This window comes from Mus caroli, unplaced genomic scaffold (genome assembly GCF_978045245.1).
Source record: "Mus caroli unplaced genomic scaffold, Mus_caroli_1 scaffold_16, whole genome shotgun sequence".
In the NCBI taxonomy this organism is placed as follows: Eukaryota; Metazoa; Chordata; class Mammalia; order Rodentia; family Muridae; genus Mus; species Mus caroli.
In genome coordinates this window covers 70,184,599-70,204,329 of record NW_028227271.1, presented here as the reverse complement: position 1 = coordinate 70,204,329, position 19,731 = coordinate 70,184,599, and the positions used below count along the sequence as shown (strand labels likewise).

Sequence of the window (19,731 nt, the reverse complement as noted above, 5' to 3'; positions counted from 1 at the left end):
AAATAATGGGATCATTATTAAATGAGAGTCTTCTTAAAATTGGAAGGGTTTCCAAATAGCTATTGCTTCCCTGGTAAATTATTGGATCCTATGGGTATCTTGGGATAGACACACATTTGAAATATGTTTCCATAACTTATAACTTAGCTTTTCCAACTCCTTGGGGATTTTCACTGTCTGTAAGGAAGAATTTTCTTCTGTGGGATCCAAGACCAAACATTAACTGGAGACTTTGTTCTGTTTTCTGACCTCCATCTTCTTTCTTCTAAAGACTTGAAGAAGAAATTTCTGACCAGTGCAGGCTGCCAGCAGCAGCCTGTGGCCCAAGGTTCAGGTAAGGAACACAGGGTCATGAGGCCCTGGTTATTTCTGGGCAGTAAGGTCAGAATGTGTTAACCCTTTGTTTTATGGGGTTTTATTGTGTTGTTGGTTTGTTTGTTGTTTTTGACTGCCTCTCTATGTCACCCTAGCTGGCTCAGAACTCACCATGTACGCCAGACTGCCAGACTGCCCTCAAACTCAGAGACCCATCTTTATTCCTGAGTGCTGAGACTAAAGGTGTGTACCATCACCAGTGGCCATGACTGAGATTTTATTTATTCATTTATTTTATGTATATACACTGTAGCTGTCTTTAGACACACCAAAAGAGGACATCAGATTCCATTACAGGTAGTTGTGAACCACCATGTGGGTGCTGGGAATTGAACTCATAAAGAGCAGTTAAGATTTTAACTGCTGAGCGATCTCTCCAGCCCCATGGCTGAGACCCGGAGCTCTTTATAGAAATAGGTCTTGCAGAATAGGTCTTGTAGAGGACATTTGTTTGTATTCTAAGATTTGAAACTAGTTAGTTCTGATTTTCTCTGATGGTTTGTTAAAATCTGGATGGGGGTGTATTGGCTTAGCAATTGGGCAATAGAATTAGGGTTGTTGTTGTTGTTTTGTTTTGTTTTGTTTTGTTTCGAGACAGGGTTTTTCTGTATAGCCCTGGATGTCCTGGAACTCACTCTGTAGACCAGGCTGGCCTCGAACTCAAGAAATTCACCCGCCTCTGCCTCCCAAGTGCTGGGATTAAAGGCGTGCACCACCACTGCCTGGCTTGTTGTTTTTTATTTAGAAGATTTATTTATGAGTGCTCTATCTGCATATACATATGCATGCCAGAAGAGGGCATCAGATTCTATTGTAGATGGTTGTGAGCCACCAAGTGGTTGGTGGGGACTGAACTCAGGACCTCTGAAGAGCAGCCAGTGCTCTTAACCCCTGAGCCATCTCTCCAGCCCCAGAATTAGGGTTTTTATTAGGAGATAGATGTCTGGCCTGCTGTATCATCCTGCCATCCTAGATTGGTAATCCCAGAGTCTGAGAGTCAGCTCGGTTCCCTGCTACTGATCAGTCCTGTTTTCTCTGTCTCTCCTAGGATGGCCGCTCTCTCAGGTAACGTTTCCTCTCTTAAGGAAGTTATAGAAATCTTGCCTTCTGGGCCTGGAGAGATGGCTCAGCAGTTAAGAGCGCTGACTGCTCTTCCGGAGATCCTGAGTTCAAATCCCAGCACCCATATGGTGGCTCACAACCATCTATAATGAGATCTGACGCTCCTCTGGTGTGTCTGACGACAGCTACAGTGTACTTACTTATAGTAACAAATAAATGTTAAAAAAAAAAAGAAATCTTGCCTTCTATAATTTTTATTATATATATATATTTTTTTGTTTGTTTGTTTGTTTGTTTTTTTTTGTTTGTTTTTGTTTTTCGAGACAGGGTTTCTCTGTGTAGCCCTGGCTGTACTGGAACTCACTTTGTAGACCAGGCTGGCCTCGAACTCAGAAATCCGCCTGCCTCTGCCTCCTGAGTGCTGGGATTAAAGGCATGTGCCACCATGCCCGGCTAGATATTTTCTTCATTTACACTTCAAATGCTATCCCCAAAGCCCCCTATACCCTCCCCCTGCCCTACTCCCCAACCCACCCACTCCTGCTTCCTGGCCCTGCCATTCCCCTGTACTGGGGCATATGATCTTCGCAATACCATGGGCCTCTCCTCCCATTGATGGCCGACTAGGCCATCCTCTGCTACATATGCAACTAGAGATATAGCTCTAGGGAGTACTGGTTAGTTCATATCGTTGTTCCTCCTATAGGGTTATAGACCCCTTTAGCTCCTTGGGTACTTTCTCTAGCTCCTTTATTTGGGGCCCTGTGATCTATCCAATAGATGACGGTGGACATTCACTTCTGTATTTTCCAGTCATTGGCATAGACTCACATGAGAGAGCTATGTCAGGGTCCTGTCAGCAAAATCTGTCTGGCATATGCAATAGTGTCTGGGTTTGGTGGTTGTATGTGGGATAGATCCCTGGGAGGGTCAGTCTCTGGATGGTCTTTCCTTCTGTCTTAGCTCCGAACTTTGTCTCTGTAACTCCTGTCTCTGTAACACAATGGAGTACTACTCAGCAATTAAAAACAACTAATTCATGAAATTCTTAGACAAATGGATGCATCTGGAGAATATCATCCTGAGTGAGGTAACCCAATCACAAAAGAACACACATGGTATGCACTCATTGATAAGTGGATATTAGCCCCAAAACTTAGAATATCCAAGATACAATTTGCAAAACACATGGAACTCAAGAAGGAAGACCAAAGTGTGGATACTTCGTTCCTTCATAGAATGGGGAACAAAGTACCCATGGAAGGAGTTAATTTTTTGAGTCTGATCTGAACTAGACTCTGTCCCTTCAGGAAGGCGTAGAGTCTTTATCTTAGCATCTTAATGGCCTTTCCCATCCCAGTGGCTGGTCCAAGGCCAGTGGATACTAGTAATATGAATTGGCACTGGTGGGGCTGTCCTAGACTGCCAAGACAACTTCTGGCTGTGTCATCAGTCATCTTAAGTCTCACCACTTCTTTCTCCATCATCGTGCTCCATGGATGCCTCCTGAAGAAAATGATTCTCAATTCATGTTATATGACTCCGGCTGTGTCTCCTGTTACCAGGAAACCCTCACCCCACCTCACTCCCGCCCCAGACCCACAAGCTCCCTAAAGTCTCCAGTTATTCCAACCTCTGGAGATCCATTCATTCCACAGGGACTAGGGATGCACCAGGAGTCTGAGGGTGGCAGCAGGCAAGGAGAACGTCTATGGTCCCAAGCTGGGGGCTGCCTGTAGCGTGGGGCAGCTCTGACTGCTGCCTCTCCCCGCCTTCCCCGTTCCCAAAGAGGACACCCCTCCTTCCGCCCGCCCGCTTCCAACCCTTGCACGGCACCGCCTCTTCGCGCCGCCCTTTCAGGGAGCCTCCCAGGCAGCCAGCGAGCGCGGAGAGCGCTCTGGGATGGGACTTGAAGGCGGCAGCTCAGGACACGGCGCTGGCACGGGATTCTTGTTCGCATCCGGGGAGCGGTGCCCAAGGAGCTCTGCGGTCCTCTGCGGGGCGAGGCGGTGGACCACGGAGACTGACACTCACAGCTGCTCCCCGGTCTCTCTTCCCGGGTGTCGGCGGCGGTGGCTGCAGGTGAGCGCGGCGCGCTGACCCGGGAGCAGATGACCCACTGACCGACAGACGCAAAATCTGTCCCTCTCCTGGGGGACCCGCTGTCTCCCTGTGGAGAGTGGGAGAGAAAGGCGGCACTGCAGGTCCCTTCGGCCGGGAGAAGTCCCGCCACGCCGGGCCAGGCGCGGGACACATGGGGCGGCAGTAGTACCCGAGGGCCCCGCGGGGGCGCTATGCCTCGCTGTAGGGACACTCAGACCCCCTCCACGTTGACCAGGGAATAGGGACTTGTTGAGTGGGTTTGCAGTGACAGTCCTACAGTCCTATCTACCAGAAAATAACTTGGTTCCTCCTGTAGGCTGGTACCTCAAGACCAGTGTCATCTAGATTTCCTTTGCTTTCTGTGTCCAGCTCCGGCTTCCTTGTATTTCGGAAGAGGGATAGGAAGAGGGCATTTTGTGTTGCTGGAAAGCTGAAGGACAGTTTGGGGAGAGGACAGAAAAATATAGGGACAATCCCTTGTAAGGTCTCCCGGAGTTGGTGCTCTGGAGATACAGTAATCACTGTGGCGCTCCCACAGTGCATCTACAGAATGCAATTCCCATTAGCCTTTGAGGAATGGACAACGAACGAAGCTGTAAGGGTAAAGGACAGAGGTTTAGGAATCAGTAGGCCTCGTTCAAACCCCAGCTGCCAAGTTTACAGGCTGGAGTACTTGGAGACAACCAGCAACACAATGCCTCAATTTTCTCATGCATCTAGAGGGGATCTATAATGCCTACAGGATTAAATGAGATTTCATGGAAGTACAGAGAATAGTTCTAAAAGTCTCTTACTGCTATTGAGCTCTGCTGCCCACCTTTCTAGAAAAGGAAGGAATCTGTGTGAACACTGAATTCACCCCCTCCCTAATTCTAGGACAAAGCCTTTTGAGGGATGTTCGAAGATGGCAGATAATGTGTATGTGTTAGTGGAATTTTTGTGGAAACGTCCATTCGAGAACATTCTCCCTGCCTGCTTTCTTTTCTTTTCTTTTCTTTTCTTTTCTTTTCTTTTCTTTTCTTTTCTTTTCTTTTCTTTTCTTTCTTTTTTCAAGACAGGGTTTCTCTGTATAGCCCTGGCTGTCCTGGAACTCACTTTGTAGACCAGGCTGGCCTTGAACTCAGAAATCCACCTGCCTCTGCCTCCCGAGTGCTGGGATTAAAGGTGTGCACCACTACGCCCGGCCCTGCTTCTTTCAAAGTGATAATTTCACAAAGCCAGCCAAGATACCAAGGTGAGTTTGTAGCCAGGAAGGTTTCCTCTAAGCCTCTAACATTTATTCTCTTAGAAACTCCATTGAAGAAGGAAAGGCTGCAGGTTTTCATCTTCTATCTCCCTTCTGTTCCTACTTTCATTTCAGTTGACAGACTTCAGCTTCAGACCCCCACATAACCAGCCAGATCTTTTCTATAAACCCAGGTTTTGGAGGTTCTGGCTTCCAGAGTCCAGACCCAGGCGGTCAAGAGGCATGGGGCCTGACGTTCATTGCTGAGGATATCATAGCATAATTGAAACCTGAGACAGCCTTGGATAACAGTCAGGTTAAACTCCTATTAGCTAAGACCACGCATGTCTGACAGCAAAAAGCTAGGTGAAAGCTGGGCATGGTGGTGCATGTCTATAACCCAACACTTGAAATGCAGAGAGGCAGGAGGATCAGAAGTTCAAAGTCATCCTTGATTACATAGTAACCCTAAGACAAACCTAGACTACATGAAATCCTTTCTCCAAAAACCAAAAGGGGAAAAAAAAAAGACAATTGGAATGTGGCTCAAGATTTTAGGAAAGGCAAAGAGATGTTGCTCCTTGAAAGACAAAGAAGAAAAATGAGCCACTGGAGAGTCTGAAAAACAATTTCCAGTTTGCCTAGAAGCAGTTCTTATTGGTAACTGAGAGAAGGCACTGAGATATGGGAGTGTGAAGGAAAGAGGGGGAGAAAGCTTGGTCTCAGGGGAAGCTGAGTGCGTGAGCAGTGACCAAGGAGATGCTGGGATAGATAGAGCTCAATGGAGAGGTAATGCCAGCCCCACCAGCAAGGGCCTTTCCAGGAGTTCCTCTGGCTTTTGCTTGCTGGTTCTATCCCATGCACAATCTCCTTTCCTGGGTGTCCCAGTTCTCTATGGGAAGCTAAGCGGGATTTCCTTCCCTGTCTAAGGGAACATGGGGGATGACATAGACAGCTCTAGGGATGGCTGATACCCCAGAGAGTGGTGTACATAGTGTTGCTAGGAAACAGTGCCAGGATGCTCTTCCAAGAGCTCTCAGAGCTCCAGCCCATTTTAGCAGTGCCTCAGAGAGTTTGGGTGTGTAAGGCCTAGACTGCAAAATTGGCTGCAGCCATGGAAGAGGCTAGGAGACAGGAAGGAAGCCCAGAGGAAAAAGTGAAGTTTGTGCATTCCTGAATGTGGTCAGGATGCAGAGGGCAGATGGAAAGGAGTCTAGGTGTAGACAGCTAAGCCAAGGAGTCACTCTGACCACAAAAGGACTTGAGGAAGAGAAGAAGAGCTCCTTGCTGGACAAGCTGAGTCAGCAGCCCATCTTCACCTCTAGTTGGAAGTCACAGACAACATGTCAGGTCAACCCAGTAATAACCAGGGTGTGAAATGTCGAGCTGCCTATGGGTAGTCCTTATGTTCTAGCATGCATTGGCTTCCTGTTTGCTGGCCATGCAGGAGATGGCAGTTCTGATAATAGGTGGAAGGAAGACAGGAAAGGCCCAGCTCTGAGATTTATTCTCAGCATGGCCTGGTCATATGTGAATGCTTAGAGTGAAGGACACAGTTGCCGAACTGATGTCATCTCTCTGATTGCCTGAGAGGTGGCGGGGGGGGGGGGTGCTGGGGGGTGGGGGGAGTCTTCATTGTTTTACCAGTCAACTAGCTCTGAGGCTTTAGAGGGTCTCTAGCTATAAACTTTAGCGTTCTGTTCTCAAAAGTAAGATCTTGTCTGCTTTGGTGGGGATCAAGCAAAAATACTTGGTTCCCTGCCTAGCCTGTCATAGGCACTAAGCTAACATTAATGCTTTCTACTTTTTTTCTTAATTATTTATTTTTATTGTATGTATTTGTGTGTATGTATCTGTGTTAGCACACACATAGAGGTCAGAAGACAACCTGTGGAAGTTGGTTCCCTGCTACCACATGGGTCAGTTTACCCACTGAACCATTCCCCCCAGCCTGCCACTTCCTTTTCTTATGTGAATGGGGCTTAGCATTGGCTATAGACTTTTCTAGGAGAGTAGGGTTCTGTGGGTCATGTTTAGGTAGAGATACCACTTTGTTGTCATGCCTCTTACTGATGGTTCACTGCATACTGGAGAGTTGTGACACACAAGTGAGGTCGCTTGAATATAGACAGCCAGATCTCTCAAGACCCACAGCTCATTGTTCTTGACTCTGGAGGGACCCTACTTTTCTGGTGACTCAGATAGTGATGCTTAGAATGCCCCCAGCTGTTAGAGCAGCCTCCTTTCTCTGTCCCAACCTCTTGGTAAAGCTTCCTAAAAGAACCCATTGTCTCATGGAAAGGAGACAATTGTCTAAAACAAAAGTCAAAGCCTTGCATTATTTCAAAACATTCTTTCTGTGCCCCCTGCTGCTTCACTGGAGGCTGTTTCTCACACAAAAGCTCTCATTTGCTCAGAGTTGAAAGGACTGTCCTTAAAAGCCTTTTAATTTTCCTCTTAGGGATGTTACATATTTTTCAGATGCCAAGAGCTATAAATGCCAAACTAAGAAAGTACCATTGACTTGAGGACATGCATCAACTTATTATTATGTGAAAAATCCATATTGTCTGATTATAATTATATTACTTAATATTGTCATTATTATGTATTTATATAGTGTCTTTTCTATTTTAATTAGCATAAATTAGTGAATATAGTAATGGTTTTCATTACAACTTTTCAGACACATGCCCAATGCATTTAGACCATATCTGCCCCCATTATCCTTTCTTGTTCCCATCCTGATCCCACTCATCCCCTTCCTCTTCCTAACTCATCCCTCTTCTACTTTCATGCCTTAAAGCTTTAATGGGGGTTCACGTGGAGATGGAGAACAACCTTGTAGAGTCAGTTCTTTCCAACCAGATCTCCAGCCTTGAGAAGCAAGTACTTTATCTCCTGATCTGTCTCACTGGCCTTCATGTCTGTGTGGTGCATGACCCAACCTCAACCCTCTTCTCTGTCTCTGCCTCTCTCTCTCTCTCTCTCTCTCTCTCTCTCTCTCTCTCTCTCTCTCTCTCTCTCTCTCTCTCTCTGTGTTTGTGTGTGTGTTTTAAGATCGGTTATAGAAACACAGGAAACTTACAATGGCTATACCACTGAATAAAATATCTCTCTCCCTCCCAGCAACCATTAGCTACTTAGAGATCCTTGGGAGGGGCAGGGTCTGGGAGCTTGTCTCCCCTGCACGGGGGCGAGGGGGATATTAACAGGCCCACCCAACCCTGTGCAGGTCTTGTATAGGTAACCAAAACAGCTGAGAGCTCACCCATACTATAGCCAGGCCATGCCCAGAAGACAACATTCCACAATATTCCAACCCTTCCTCCCGCTCTTCTTCAATGCCATTTCTTTATTTTATAATAGCTTTTTTGAAGTTTACCTTACAGTGGAATTCATTAATTTTAAAGGGTATGATTTGGTAAATTTCAACAAATGTGTCGCTCCATCATAACCATAAGGTAAATGTTCCCATAGCCTCCTAGCTCTTTTTCTTTGTCTGCCCCATGGCTGGTTCCTCTTTCTTACCCACAAGCCCATTGGTTTGCTTTCTACTCTTGTTATGTAGTTTTGCCTTTATTGAATTTCCTCTAGCCAGAGAATTCAGAGCATAGTCCTTTTGTGTCTGCTGCTTTCATTTGGTGTCTGGGGTTTGGCTAGCAGAGCACCCCGAGTTGCTCAGTAGGAGTCCAGTGTGTAGATGCTCTGTAATCTGTTTCCCACTCATCAGCATCAATTGGGGATTCCCATGCTCAGTGTTGGAAAGCACAACCTCTGCAAGCATCTGGGAAAGAGTTATTGTGTCCATGGATGCTCTTGTCTTCTGAGTAAGTGTGTAGGGTCAGGACTCAGAGGACAACGCTTCTGTTTTCCTGGGGTTGAAGGGTTTCCTAGGGTGTGGCCTTTGGTGCTAAAAGTGTGGGTGAATAGAGACAGTGAGTTACCTTTTCCCATGTTATTTAGGATAAGTTTATGAAGAGCTGTCAACTGTGCTCCAGAATGACACACCACTTTGCATGCTTACCAACAAATCATGAAGGTTCCAATGTCCTTGCATCTTCTCAACATGGCAGGCATTGTGTTGTAGTGGCTACCCAGCAGGTTTCTCATGGTGCCTCTGTCTGTGTTTTTTTTTAACAATAAACATTTGAAGGTCTTTTCATGTTCGTCCTTTAGTTATCCTCTTGGTAGTGGTTTGAATAGGAATTGCCTCCATAGACTCATCCTGTATTTGAACGCTTGGCCATAAGGACTGGCACTATTAGGAAGTGTAGCATTGGTTGGAGGGCCAGTGTCTGTAGGAGGGTGTATATTAATTACTGTGGAGGTGGGCTGTGAGGTCATTTATAGTCTCAAGCTATGTCCAGTGATACAGTCTCGGCTGACTCTCAGCTTCTTCTCCAGCACCATGTTTGCCTAGACACTGCGGTGCTTCTCACCATGACAATAATGGACTGAACCTCTGAAACTGTAAGCCAGCCCCCATTAAATGTTTTCCTTTATAAGAGTTGCCATGGTCATGGTGTCTTCCCACAGCAATAGAAACAAAAACTAAAACATTCTTCAAACCTTTGCATATTTTAAAGTGGTCCTTTTTTATTGAAAAGAGTATACATTTTTATATTAACTATACAAATAATTAATCATATATATTTATAAATATTTCTACCAGTTTGTGGCTTACCATGTTATTTCCTTTTGAAATGAGAAAACTTTAAATACTTTCAGATATTTATATATATTTTAAAATTGTGAATTGGAGGCTGATGAGGTGGTTCAATGGGTAAAGTTGCCCATTGTCAATCCTGACAACCTAAGTTTGATTCCTGGAATTGACATGGTAGAAGGAAAGAATCAAATGCTGCAAGTTGTCCTCTTGAGTTTCATGTGCATACTGTAGCACACATGTATCATACATGTGTATACACATACATAAAATAAAATGTAAAAAGCTTTTAAAAATTATGAACTTCAGTACTGTTTTGTAAGTAAACATATTAGCTGGTCTTATGCTAATTAAACGGCTCACCATGACAAAATTAGTCATGTATCATTCTGCACTCAATGACTTGTGTGTAGAATGATAAGAATAACAGCCAGGGCTCTGTAGACCAGCCTGGACTCAAACAGAGCTTTGCCTGTCTCTGCCTCCTGAGTGTTAAGATTAAAAGCATTTGACACCACCAGGGGCTAAGAAGTTTCTTTGATAAGAGGTATGAACTAAACTTAACTGTATAAGGATAAATATTTAGAGTATGGTTAGAAACTGTACTGGTTTAGTAGAGTTGTGTTTAACCCATTTTTAACATTACATTGGAACTTGGCATGGTGGTGGGGAGACAGAGGCAGGAGGATGTCCTTGTGAGCTGGAGGCCAGCCAGAGTTAGATAGGGAAACCCTATCTCAAAAAATAAACACTAACATTATAGATCAACATGCACACATAATTGGCTGGCATGCAGAATGATAAGAATAACAACAAATATGGCTAGAGAGATGACTCAGTGGATGAAGGTGCTTGTCCCCCAGCCTGACAATGTGAGTTGAGTACATAATATATTTTTGTATGGAACAAAGCAGATTGAACTGGACAATATTCTACTACACAAAACAAATCAGAAACAGAAAGACAAATTTTATTAACTCACAGTGATGATGCCACACCATCTATGTCATAGCAAGTTGTGTGATTAATATTGAGTCATTATGAAAACAAGTAATAGCTTTTAAGATGATACAAAGGACTGTTTTGTGGAGAGATGGCTCAATTGTTGTAGAAAGTATCTAATCCCAATCCAGGGTTTCTATGCTGCCTGTAACCATTTAGTTCCTGAATAAAAGACACATGCAATCTCTATGTTTACAAGAAGTCTAATCAACACAAGAGCTGAGCAGATATCTACCCTCTGTGCTATTAAAAATCTATTTCCTATAGCTAACCTTGAATTTGTTAACTCCAATTGGCCAGCCCTCTGGTCCATGTTTAAATGAACTCACCTAACTCATGGCAGCTCCTCCTTCCTCCTCCTTTCTCCTTGTCCTTGTGGTTCTCTCTCAACCCCCAACCCCAGGCCTGGGAACCCTAAAACCTGCCTATGTCTCCTCTGCCCAGCTATTGGCTATCAGCATCTTTATTTACCAATCAGAAATAATCTGGAGGCAAGCATCACTTGGGTCTACATGCAGACTCTCCCTCAGGGGCAACCAGATCTTGGAGACCCGCATTTAGCATCACAATACACAGCAAGAGACCATTACTGAGGAGCACTGACTACTCTTGCAAAAGACTGAGGTTCAGTTCCCAGCACTCACTTGATGATGCCCAGTTGTCTGTAACTACAGTTCCATGGGCTCTGTTGTCCTCTTCTGGACTACAGAGGTAGTGCATGCATGGGGTATTGCTGGGAGCTGGGGGCTGGGGGCCTGGTGGCTAGAGGTTGGATCTGGGATCTGGAGGTTGGGGTTGGGGTCTGGGGTCTGGAAGTTGGGTCTGGAGGTTGGAGGTTGGGGCTGGGGGCTGGGGGCGCACAACTGGCACCGTCATACTACCCATGTCAGCTGCACATTGATTTCTATGGACATTAATAATTAATTAATTAATAATTTGTGTAATTTGCTATTGATAGGCAGAAAGACCATTATTACCTTAATTCTAGGATCTCTTTTCCTCTTTCAAATCTAAGATGTAGAATGTGCCTATGATTAATAAATAGTACCTTGAATTCATAAAAACCTTCAAGATAGATTTGTGATCCAAGGTGATGATGGACTTCCCATGGCCCCTGCCAGCTCAAGAGAACTCCGGAGGACCTGGCCAACACGTGGCACCCTCACGTTTGGAAGGGGCAAAGTCAGACAATTAGCATGTTTGGGACCTGAAAAATCAGGGCAATGGGGCAGCAGCACCCTAACATCAGGGACGCCCAGAAATCTAACTTGCCTTTCTCGTGTTGTATTATAGCTGCAGCCCTGCTTCTCTTGAAGATGGAGAAGATGTTGGTGGGGTGCTTGCTGATGCTTGGGCAGCTCTTCCTTGTCCTCCCAGCTGAAGGCAGAGAGCGTCCCCAAGCCAGGTCCCCTTCCAGAGGCCGTCATGTCCGGATGTATCCGCAGACTGCACTGCTGGGTGAGTGAGAGGTCCTGCAGTTGCAGGCAGTGTGTGTGTGTGTGTGTGTGTGTGTGTGGTGTGTGTATGTGTGATGTGTGTGTGTGTGTGTGTGGTGTGTTTGTATATGAGTGTGTATGTGTGTGTGTGGTATGTGTGTGGTGTGTGTGTGTGTGATGTGTGTGTGTGTATGTGTGATGTATGTGTGATGTGTGTGTGTGTGTGTATGTGTGTGTGGGGTGTGTGGTTTGTGGGGGGTGTGTACATGTGTGGGGTGTGTGTGTTTGTGTCCCTGGACCAGAGTGCCTGGGCTGGGGAGGCTCCTGCCTCTGAGTTCTCTGCTGGCTGTGCTGTGGACTGGGGGAATCCCACTGGCAATTGACACCTGCATTGAGGATGCAAAGTATTCGAGTTTTTAAATTAAAATTAAGCTTCTATGTTAAAGCCTTGAGTTTACCGTGGGCATATAATTTTGCTCTAATACACAAGGCCAAAGAGTTTTATTCTGAAAATATCCTTGCTGAACTTGCCTTGATAGGGGTGTTATGAGAATAGAAAATATATTAAACTTGTCTGGATAATGCCATCCATATTCCAGCATATGGTGTTATAGGGAGCAGCAGGCAATGCAGACAGGCAGAGCCTGCATCCAGACACAGGGAATGAAAATGGCAGGTCTCAGTGATTTCCATTTAATAAACATGTTTTCTCCAGAAAGAAAATGCCACAAAACATACAGAATACCAACAGATTGTCAGGTCTGACATGCAGTCTAGCTGTTAAATGCAGTGAGAACATATTTTGGAATGGGTCTGGATTCAAGTCCTGCTGCTGTTTCTCACTGGGTAACCTCTCTGAGGCTCCATTCCCTCCTTGGTAAAATGGAAGCAGAGAGTTGGCTTTGGAGCATTTTCAGGGAAGTAAATGAGGTGGTTTCTATAAATTCTAAATATCTAGTAAACATATCTAGCACAACCTATCTATATATCTAGCACAACCCTGAACGGTCTCTGAAACACTTCACCTTCATAGCTTGCAGGCTATGAAGAACATAGGCCCTTCAGACAGGTGTCTGGGAAGCACAAATGACAGTCAGGGACTGATGGATTGAAGAACCATGCTGATAGGGCAGAACCTGTTCTAACTGACCAAATACTAAGCCTGTCTTTATTCTCCTGAGAGTCCCTGGTTTGTAGCACCATAAATGTATGCCTTCTACATACTTTGAAAAGAACTGGAAAATGTTTAGCATGTTAAAAATTAAAGATATTTATATGATAAACACCATAAATATTTAAGTATATATAAATATCTTATATACATATCTTGATATCCTGTATCACCATCTGTGACTGCATAGTTGGGATTATTTTATTTTATTTTTTTGACGTTAGAATGGAATCCAGGGCCGTTCACATACTGGGGAAGCACAGCATCACCAAGCCATGTCTACAACCTCATAAGGAGTTTTTGATTTTTGGGGATGAGCCATCCCTGGTTTAATTGGAAAAGCATACGCCTTCTCTTTCTTTTCTTGGCTCCAAGTCTGTCTTTCTGTCTTTCTTGTTTTATTTTTATTTATTTATTTTATTTTTTATTAGGTATTTTCTTCATTTACATTTCCAGTGCTATCACAAAAGTCCCCCCATACCCTCCCCTCCTCCCCTATCCACCCACTCCCACTTCTTGGCCTTGGCGTTCCCCTGTACTGAGGCATATAAAGTTTGCACGACCAATGGGCCTCTCTTTCCACTGATGGCTGACTAGGCCATCTTCTACTACATATGCAGCTAGAGACACGAGCTCTGGGGTACTGGTTAGTTCATAATGTTGTTCCACCTATAGGGTTGCAGATCTCTTTAGCTCCTTGGGTACTTTCTCTAGCTCCTCCATTAGGGGCCCTGTGATCCATTCAACAGCTGACTGTGAGCATCCACTTCTGTGTTTGCTAGGCCCCGGCATAGTCTCACAAGAGACAGCTTTATCAGGGTCCTTTCAGCAAAATCTTGCTAGTGTATGCAATGGTGTCAGCGCTTTGAGGCTGATTATGGGACGGATCCCCGGATATGGCAGTCTCTAGATGGTCCATCCTTTCGTCTCAGCTCCAAACTTTGTCTCTGTAACTCCTTCCATGGGTGTTTTGTTCCCAATTCTGAGAAGGGGCAAAGTGTCTACACTTTGGTCTTCGTACTTCTTGAGTTTCATGTGTTTCCCAAATTGTATCTTATCTTGGGTATTCTAAGTTTCTGGGCTAATACCCACTTATCAGTGAGTACATATCATGTGAGTTCTCTTGTGATTGGGTTACTTCACTCAGGATGATGCCCTCCAGGTCCATCCATTTGCTTAGGAATTTCATAAATTCATTCTTTTTAATAGCTGAGTAGTACTCCCTTGTGTAAATGTACCACATTTTCTGTATCCATTCCTCTGTTGAGGGGCATCTGGGTTCTTTTCAGCTTCTGGCTATTATAAATAAGGCTGCTATGAACATAGTGGAGCATGTGTCTTTCTTACTAGTTGGAACATCTTGTGGATATATGCCCAGGAGAGGTATTGTGGGATCCTCCGGTAGTACTATGTCCAATTTTCTGAGGAACGCCAGACTGATTTCCAGAGTGATTGTACAAGCTTGCAATCCCACCAACAATGGAGGAGTGTTCCTCTTTTTCCACATCCTCGCCAGTATCTACTGTCACCTGAATTTTTGATCTTAGCCATTCTGACTGGTGTGAGGTAGAATCTCAGGGTTGTTTTGATTTGTATTTCCCTGATGATTAAGTATGCTGAACATTTTTCAGGTGCTTATCATCCATTCGGTATTCCTCAGGTGAGAATTCTTTGTTTAGCTCTGAGCCCCATTTTTCAATGGGGTTATTTGATTTTCTGGAGTCCACCTTCTTGAGTTCTTTATATATATTGGATATTAGTCTCCTATCTGATTTAGGATAGGTAAAGATCCTTTCCCAATCTGTTGGTGGCCTTTTTGTCTTATTGACGGTGTCTTTTGCCTTACAGAAGCTTTGCAATTTTATGAAGTCCCATTTATCGATTCTCGATCTTTAGCACAAGCCATTGCTGTTCTATTTAGGAATTTTTCCCCTGTGCCCATATCTTCGAGGCTTTTCCCCACTTTCTCTTCTATAAGTTTCACTGTCTCTGGTTTTATGTGGAGTTCCTTGATCCACTTAGATTTGACCTTAGTACAAGGAGATAGGAATGTATCAATTCTCATTCTTCTACATGTTAACTGCAAGTTGTGCCAGCACCATTTGTTGAAAATGCTCTTTTTTTCCTCTGGATGGTTTTAGCTCCCTTGTCAAAGATCAAGAGACCATAGGTGTGTGGGTTCATTTCTGGGTCTTCAATTCTATTCCATTGGTCTACTTGTCTGTCGCTATACCAGTACCATGCAGTTTTTTATCACAATTGCTCTGTAGTACAGCTTTAGGTCAGGCATGGTGATTCCACCAGAGGTTCTTTTATCCCTGAGAAGAGTTTTTGCTATCCTAGGTTTTTTGTTATTCCAGATGAATTTTCAGATTGCCCTTTCTAATTCGTTGAAGAATTGAGTTGGAATTTTGATGGGGATTGCATTGAATCTGTAGATTGCTTTTGGCAAGATAGCCATTTTTACTATATTGATCCTGCCAATCCATGAGCATGGGAGATCTTTCTATCTTCTGAGATCTTCTTTAATTTCTTTCTTCAGAGACTTGAAGTTCTTATTATACAGATCTTTCACTTCCTTAGTTAGAGTCATGCCAAGGTATTTTATATTATTTGTGACTGTTGAGAAGGGTGTTGTTTCCCTAATTTCTTTCTCAGCCTGTTTATCCTTGAGTACAGAAAGGCCATTGACTTGTTTGAGTTAATTTTATATCCAGCTACTTCATTGAAGCTGGTTATCAGGTTTAGGAGTTCTCTGGTGGAATTTTTAGGGTCACTTATATATACTATCACATCATCTGCAAAAAGCGGTATTTTGACTTCTTCCTTTCCAATTTGTATCCCCTTGATCTCCTTTTGTTGTCGAATTGCTCTGGCTAGGGCTTCAAGTACAATGTTGAATAGGTAGGGAGAAAGTGGGCAGCCTTGTCTAGTCCCTGATTTTAGTGGGATTGCTTCCAGCTTCTCACCATTTACTTTGATGTTGGCTGCTGGTTTGCTGTAGATTGCTTTTATCATGTTTAGGTATGGGCCTTGAATTCCTGATCTTTCCAAGACTATTATCATGAATGGGTGTTGGATTTTGTCAAATGCTTTCTCCTCATCTACCAAGATGATCATGTGGTTTTTGTCTTTGAGTTTGTTTATATAGTGGATTGCGTTGATGGATTTCTGTATATTAAATCATTCCTGCATCCCTGGAATGAAACCTACTTGGTCAGTGTGGATGATTGTTTTGATGTGTTCTTGGATTCGGTTAGCAAGAATTTAATTGAGGATTTTTGCATCAACATTCATAAGCGAAATTGGTCTGAAGTTCTCTATCTTTGTTGGGTCTTTCTGTGGTTTACGTATCAGAGTAATTGTGGCTTCATAGAATGAATTGGGTAGAGTACCTTCTGCTTCTATTTTGTGAAATAGTTTTTTGCAGAACTGGAATTAGATCTTCTTTGAAGGTCTGATAGAACTCTGCACTAAACCCATCTGGTCCTGGGCTCTCTTTGGTTGGGAGACTATCAATGACTGCTTCTATTTTTTTAGGGGATATAGGACTGTTTAGATCATTAACCTGATCCTGATTTAACTTAGGTACCTGGTATCTGTCTAGAAATTTGTCCATTTCATCCAGGGTTTCCAGTTTTGTTGAGTATGGCCTTTTGTAGAAGGATCTGATGGTGTTTTGTATTTCTTCAGGGTCTGTTGTTATGTCTCCCTTTTCATTTCTCATTTTGTTAATTAGGATGCTGTCCCTGTGCCCTCTAGTGAGTCTGGCTAAGGGTTTATCTATCTTGTTGATTTTCTCGAAGAACCAGCTCCTCGTTTGGTTGATTCTTTGAATAGTTCTTCTTGTTTCCACTTGGTTGATTTTGGTTGAGTTTGAATATTTCCTGCCCTCTACTCCTCTTGGGTGAATTTGCTTCCTTTTGTTCTAGAGTTTTTAGGTGTGTTATCAAGCTGCTAATGTGTGCTCTCTCTAGTTTCTTTTTGGAGGCACTCAGAGCTATGAGTTTTCCTCTTAGAAATGCTTTCATTGTGTCCCATAAGTTTGGGTATGTTATGGCTTCATTTTCATTAAACTCTACAAAGTCTTTAATTTCTTTCTTTATTCCTTCCTTGACGAAGGTATCATTGAGAAGAGTGTTGTTCAGTTTCCACGTGAAGGTTGGCTTTCTATTATTTATTTTGTTATTGAAGATCAGCCTTAGTCTATGGTGATCTGGTAGGATGCATGGGACAATTTCAACATTTTTGTATCTGTTGAGGCCTGTTTTGTGACCAATTATATGGTCAATTTTAGAGAAGGTACCATGAGGTGCTGAGAAGAAGGTATATCCTTTTGTTTTAGGATAAAATGTTTTGTAGATATCTGTTAAGCCCATTTGTTTCATAACTTCTGTTAGTTTCACTGTGTCCCTGTTTAGTTTCTGTTTCCACGATCTGTTCATTGATGAAAGTGGTGTGTTGAAGTCTCCCACTCTTATTGTGTGAGGTGCAATGTGTGCTTTGAGCTTTACTAAAGTCTCTTTAATGAATGTGGCTGCCCTTGCATTTGGAGGATAGATATTCAGAATTGAGAGTTCCTCTTGTAGGATTTTACCTTTGATGAGTATGAAGTGTCCCTCCTTGTCTTTTTTGATAACTTTGGGTTGGAAGTTGATTTTATTAGATATTGAATGGCTACTCCAGCTTGTTTTTTCAGGCCATTTGCTTCAAAAATTGCTTTCCAGCCTTTCATTCTGAGGTAGTGTCTGTCTTTTTCCCTGAAATGGGTTTCCTGTAAGCAGCAAAATGTTGGGTCCTGTTTGTGTAGCCAGTCTTTTAATCTATGTCTTTTATTGGGGAATTGAGTCCATTGATATTAAGAGATATTAAGGAAAAGTAATTGTTGCTTCCTACTATTTTTGTTGTTAGGGTTGGCATTCTGTTCTTGTGGCTGTCTTCTTTTAGGTTTGTTGAAGGATTACTTTCTTGCTTTTTCTAGGGCGTGGTTTCTGTCCTCGTATCGTTTTTTGTTTTTTTTTGTTTTTTTTTTTTGTTTTGTTTTGTTTTTTTTTCTGTTATTATCCTTTGAAGGGCTGGATTCGTGGAAAGATAATGTGTGAATTTGGTTTTGTCATGGAATACTTTGGTTTCTCCATCTATGGTAATTGAAAGTTTGGCTGGGTATAGTAGCCTGGGCTGGCATTTGTGTTCTCTTAGTGTCTGTATAACATCTGTCCAGGATCTTCTGGCTTTCATAGTCTCTGGTGAAAAGTTTGGTATAATTCTGATAAGCCTGCCTTTATATGTTACTTGACCTTTTTCCCTTACTGCTTTTAATATTCTATCTTTATTGTTGTTCTGATTATCATGTGTCCGGAGGAATTTCTTTTCTGGTCCAGTCTATTGGAGTTCTGTAGGCTTCTTGTATGTTCATGGGCATCTCTTTCTTTAGGTTTGAGAAGTTTTCTTCTATAATTTTGTTGAAGATATTTGCTGGCCCTTTAAGTTGAAAATCTTCATTCTCATTTACTCCTATTATCCATAGGTTTGGTTTTCTCATTGTGTCCTGGATTTCTTGGATGTTTTGAGTTAGGATCTTTTTGCATTTTGCATTTTCTTTGACTGTTGTGCTGATGTTCTCTATGGAATCTTCTGCACCTGAGATTCTCTCTTCCATCTCTTGTATTCTGTTGCTAATGCTGGCATCTATGGTTCCAGATTTCTTTCCTAGGGTTTCTATCTTCAGGGTTCTATCACTTTGGGTTTTCTTTATTGTGTCTACTTCACTTTTTAGGTCTAGTATGGTTTTGTTCATTTCCATCACCTGTTTGGATGTGCTTTCCTGTTTTTCTTTAAGGACTTCTACCTGTTTGGTTTTGTTTTCCTGTTTTTCTTTAAGGACTTGTAACTCTTTAGCAGTGTTCTCCTGTATTTCTTTAAGTGAGTTATTAAAGTTCTTCTTTATGTCCTCTACCATCATCATGATATATGCTTTTAAATCCAGGTCTAGGTTTTCGGGTGTGTTGGGGTGCCCAGGACTGGGTGAGGTGGGAGTGCTGCGTTCTGATGTTGGTGAGTGGTCTTGGTTTCTGTTAGTAAGATTTTTACATTTGCCTTTGCCATCTGGTAATCTCTGGAGTTAGTTGTTATAGTTGTCTCTGGTTAGAGCTTGTTCTTCTTGTGAGTCTGTTAGTCTCTATCAGTAGACCTGGGAGACTAGCTCTCTCCTGAATTTCAGTGGTCTGAGCACTCTCTGCAGGCAAGCTCTCCTCTTGCAGGGAAGGTGCACAGATATGTGACATTTGGACCTGCCTCCTGGCAGAAGATGAAGACCTGAATCAGGGCCTGTCCCAGAAGCTGTTAGCTTCTATAGTCCACAATCTCACCTGTGTGCAGACTAGTCTCAGAGGGATCTGGGAACCAAGATGGCTCCCCCAGATGCTCCGGCAAAGCCCTCTCGGGCAGGGAGGACACCTATCCTCTGGCAGGGAAGGTGCCCAGATGTCTGGAGCCCGAAATGGGGTCTGTCTCAGAAATGGGGTCTGTTCTCTAGGCACCTTGTGGGTGTCCTCGACTCCTCGCCCAGGTGACCGGAGGGCCTTTCTGTCTTTCACACACACACACACACACACACACACACACACACACACACACGTCTCTAAATTGATAACTTTCAACCTTCTGAGACAAGAGGTGGACACTTATC

General features: G+C 43.4%; 1 protein-coding gene across 2 annotated transcripts in view; it reads left to right on the top strand.

Annotated features, from left to right (window-relative positions):
- Nucleotides 1-3,300: 3,300 nt before the first annotated feature.
- Matn2 (matrilin 2) overlaps nucleotides 3,301-19,731 on the top strand; it is a 138,026-nt gene continuing 121,595 nt past the window's right edge. For both annotated transcript variants that reach the window (XM_021183581.2, XM_021183580.3), the window contains exons 1-2: nucleotides 3,301-3,519; nucleotides 11,730-11,894. In XM_021183581.2, coding sequence (XP_021039240.1) covers nucleotides 11,753-11,894 — 142 coding nt within the window. In that variant the 5' untranslated portion in view covers nucleotides 3,301-3,519; nucleotides 11,730-11,752. The remainder of the gene's footprint in view (nucleotides 3,520-11,729; nucleotides 11,895-19,731) is intronic.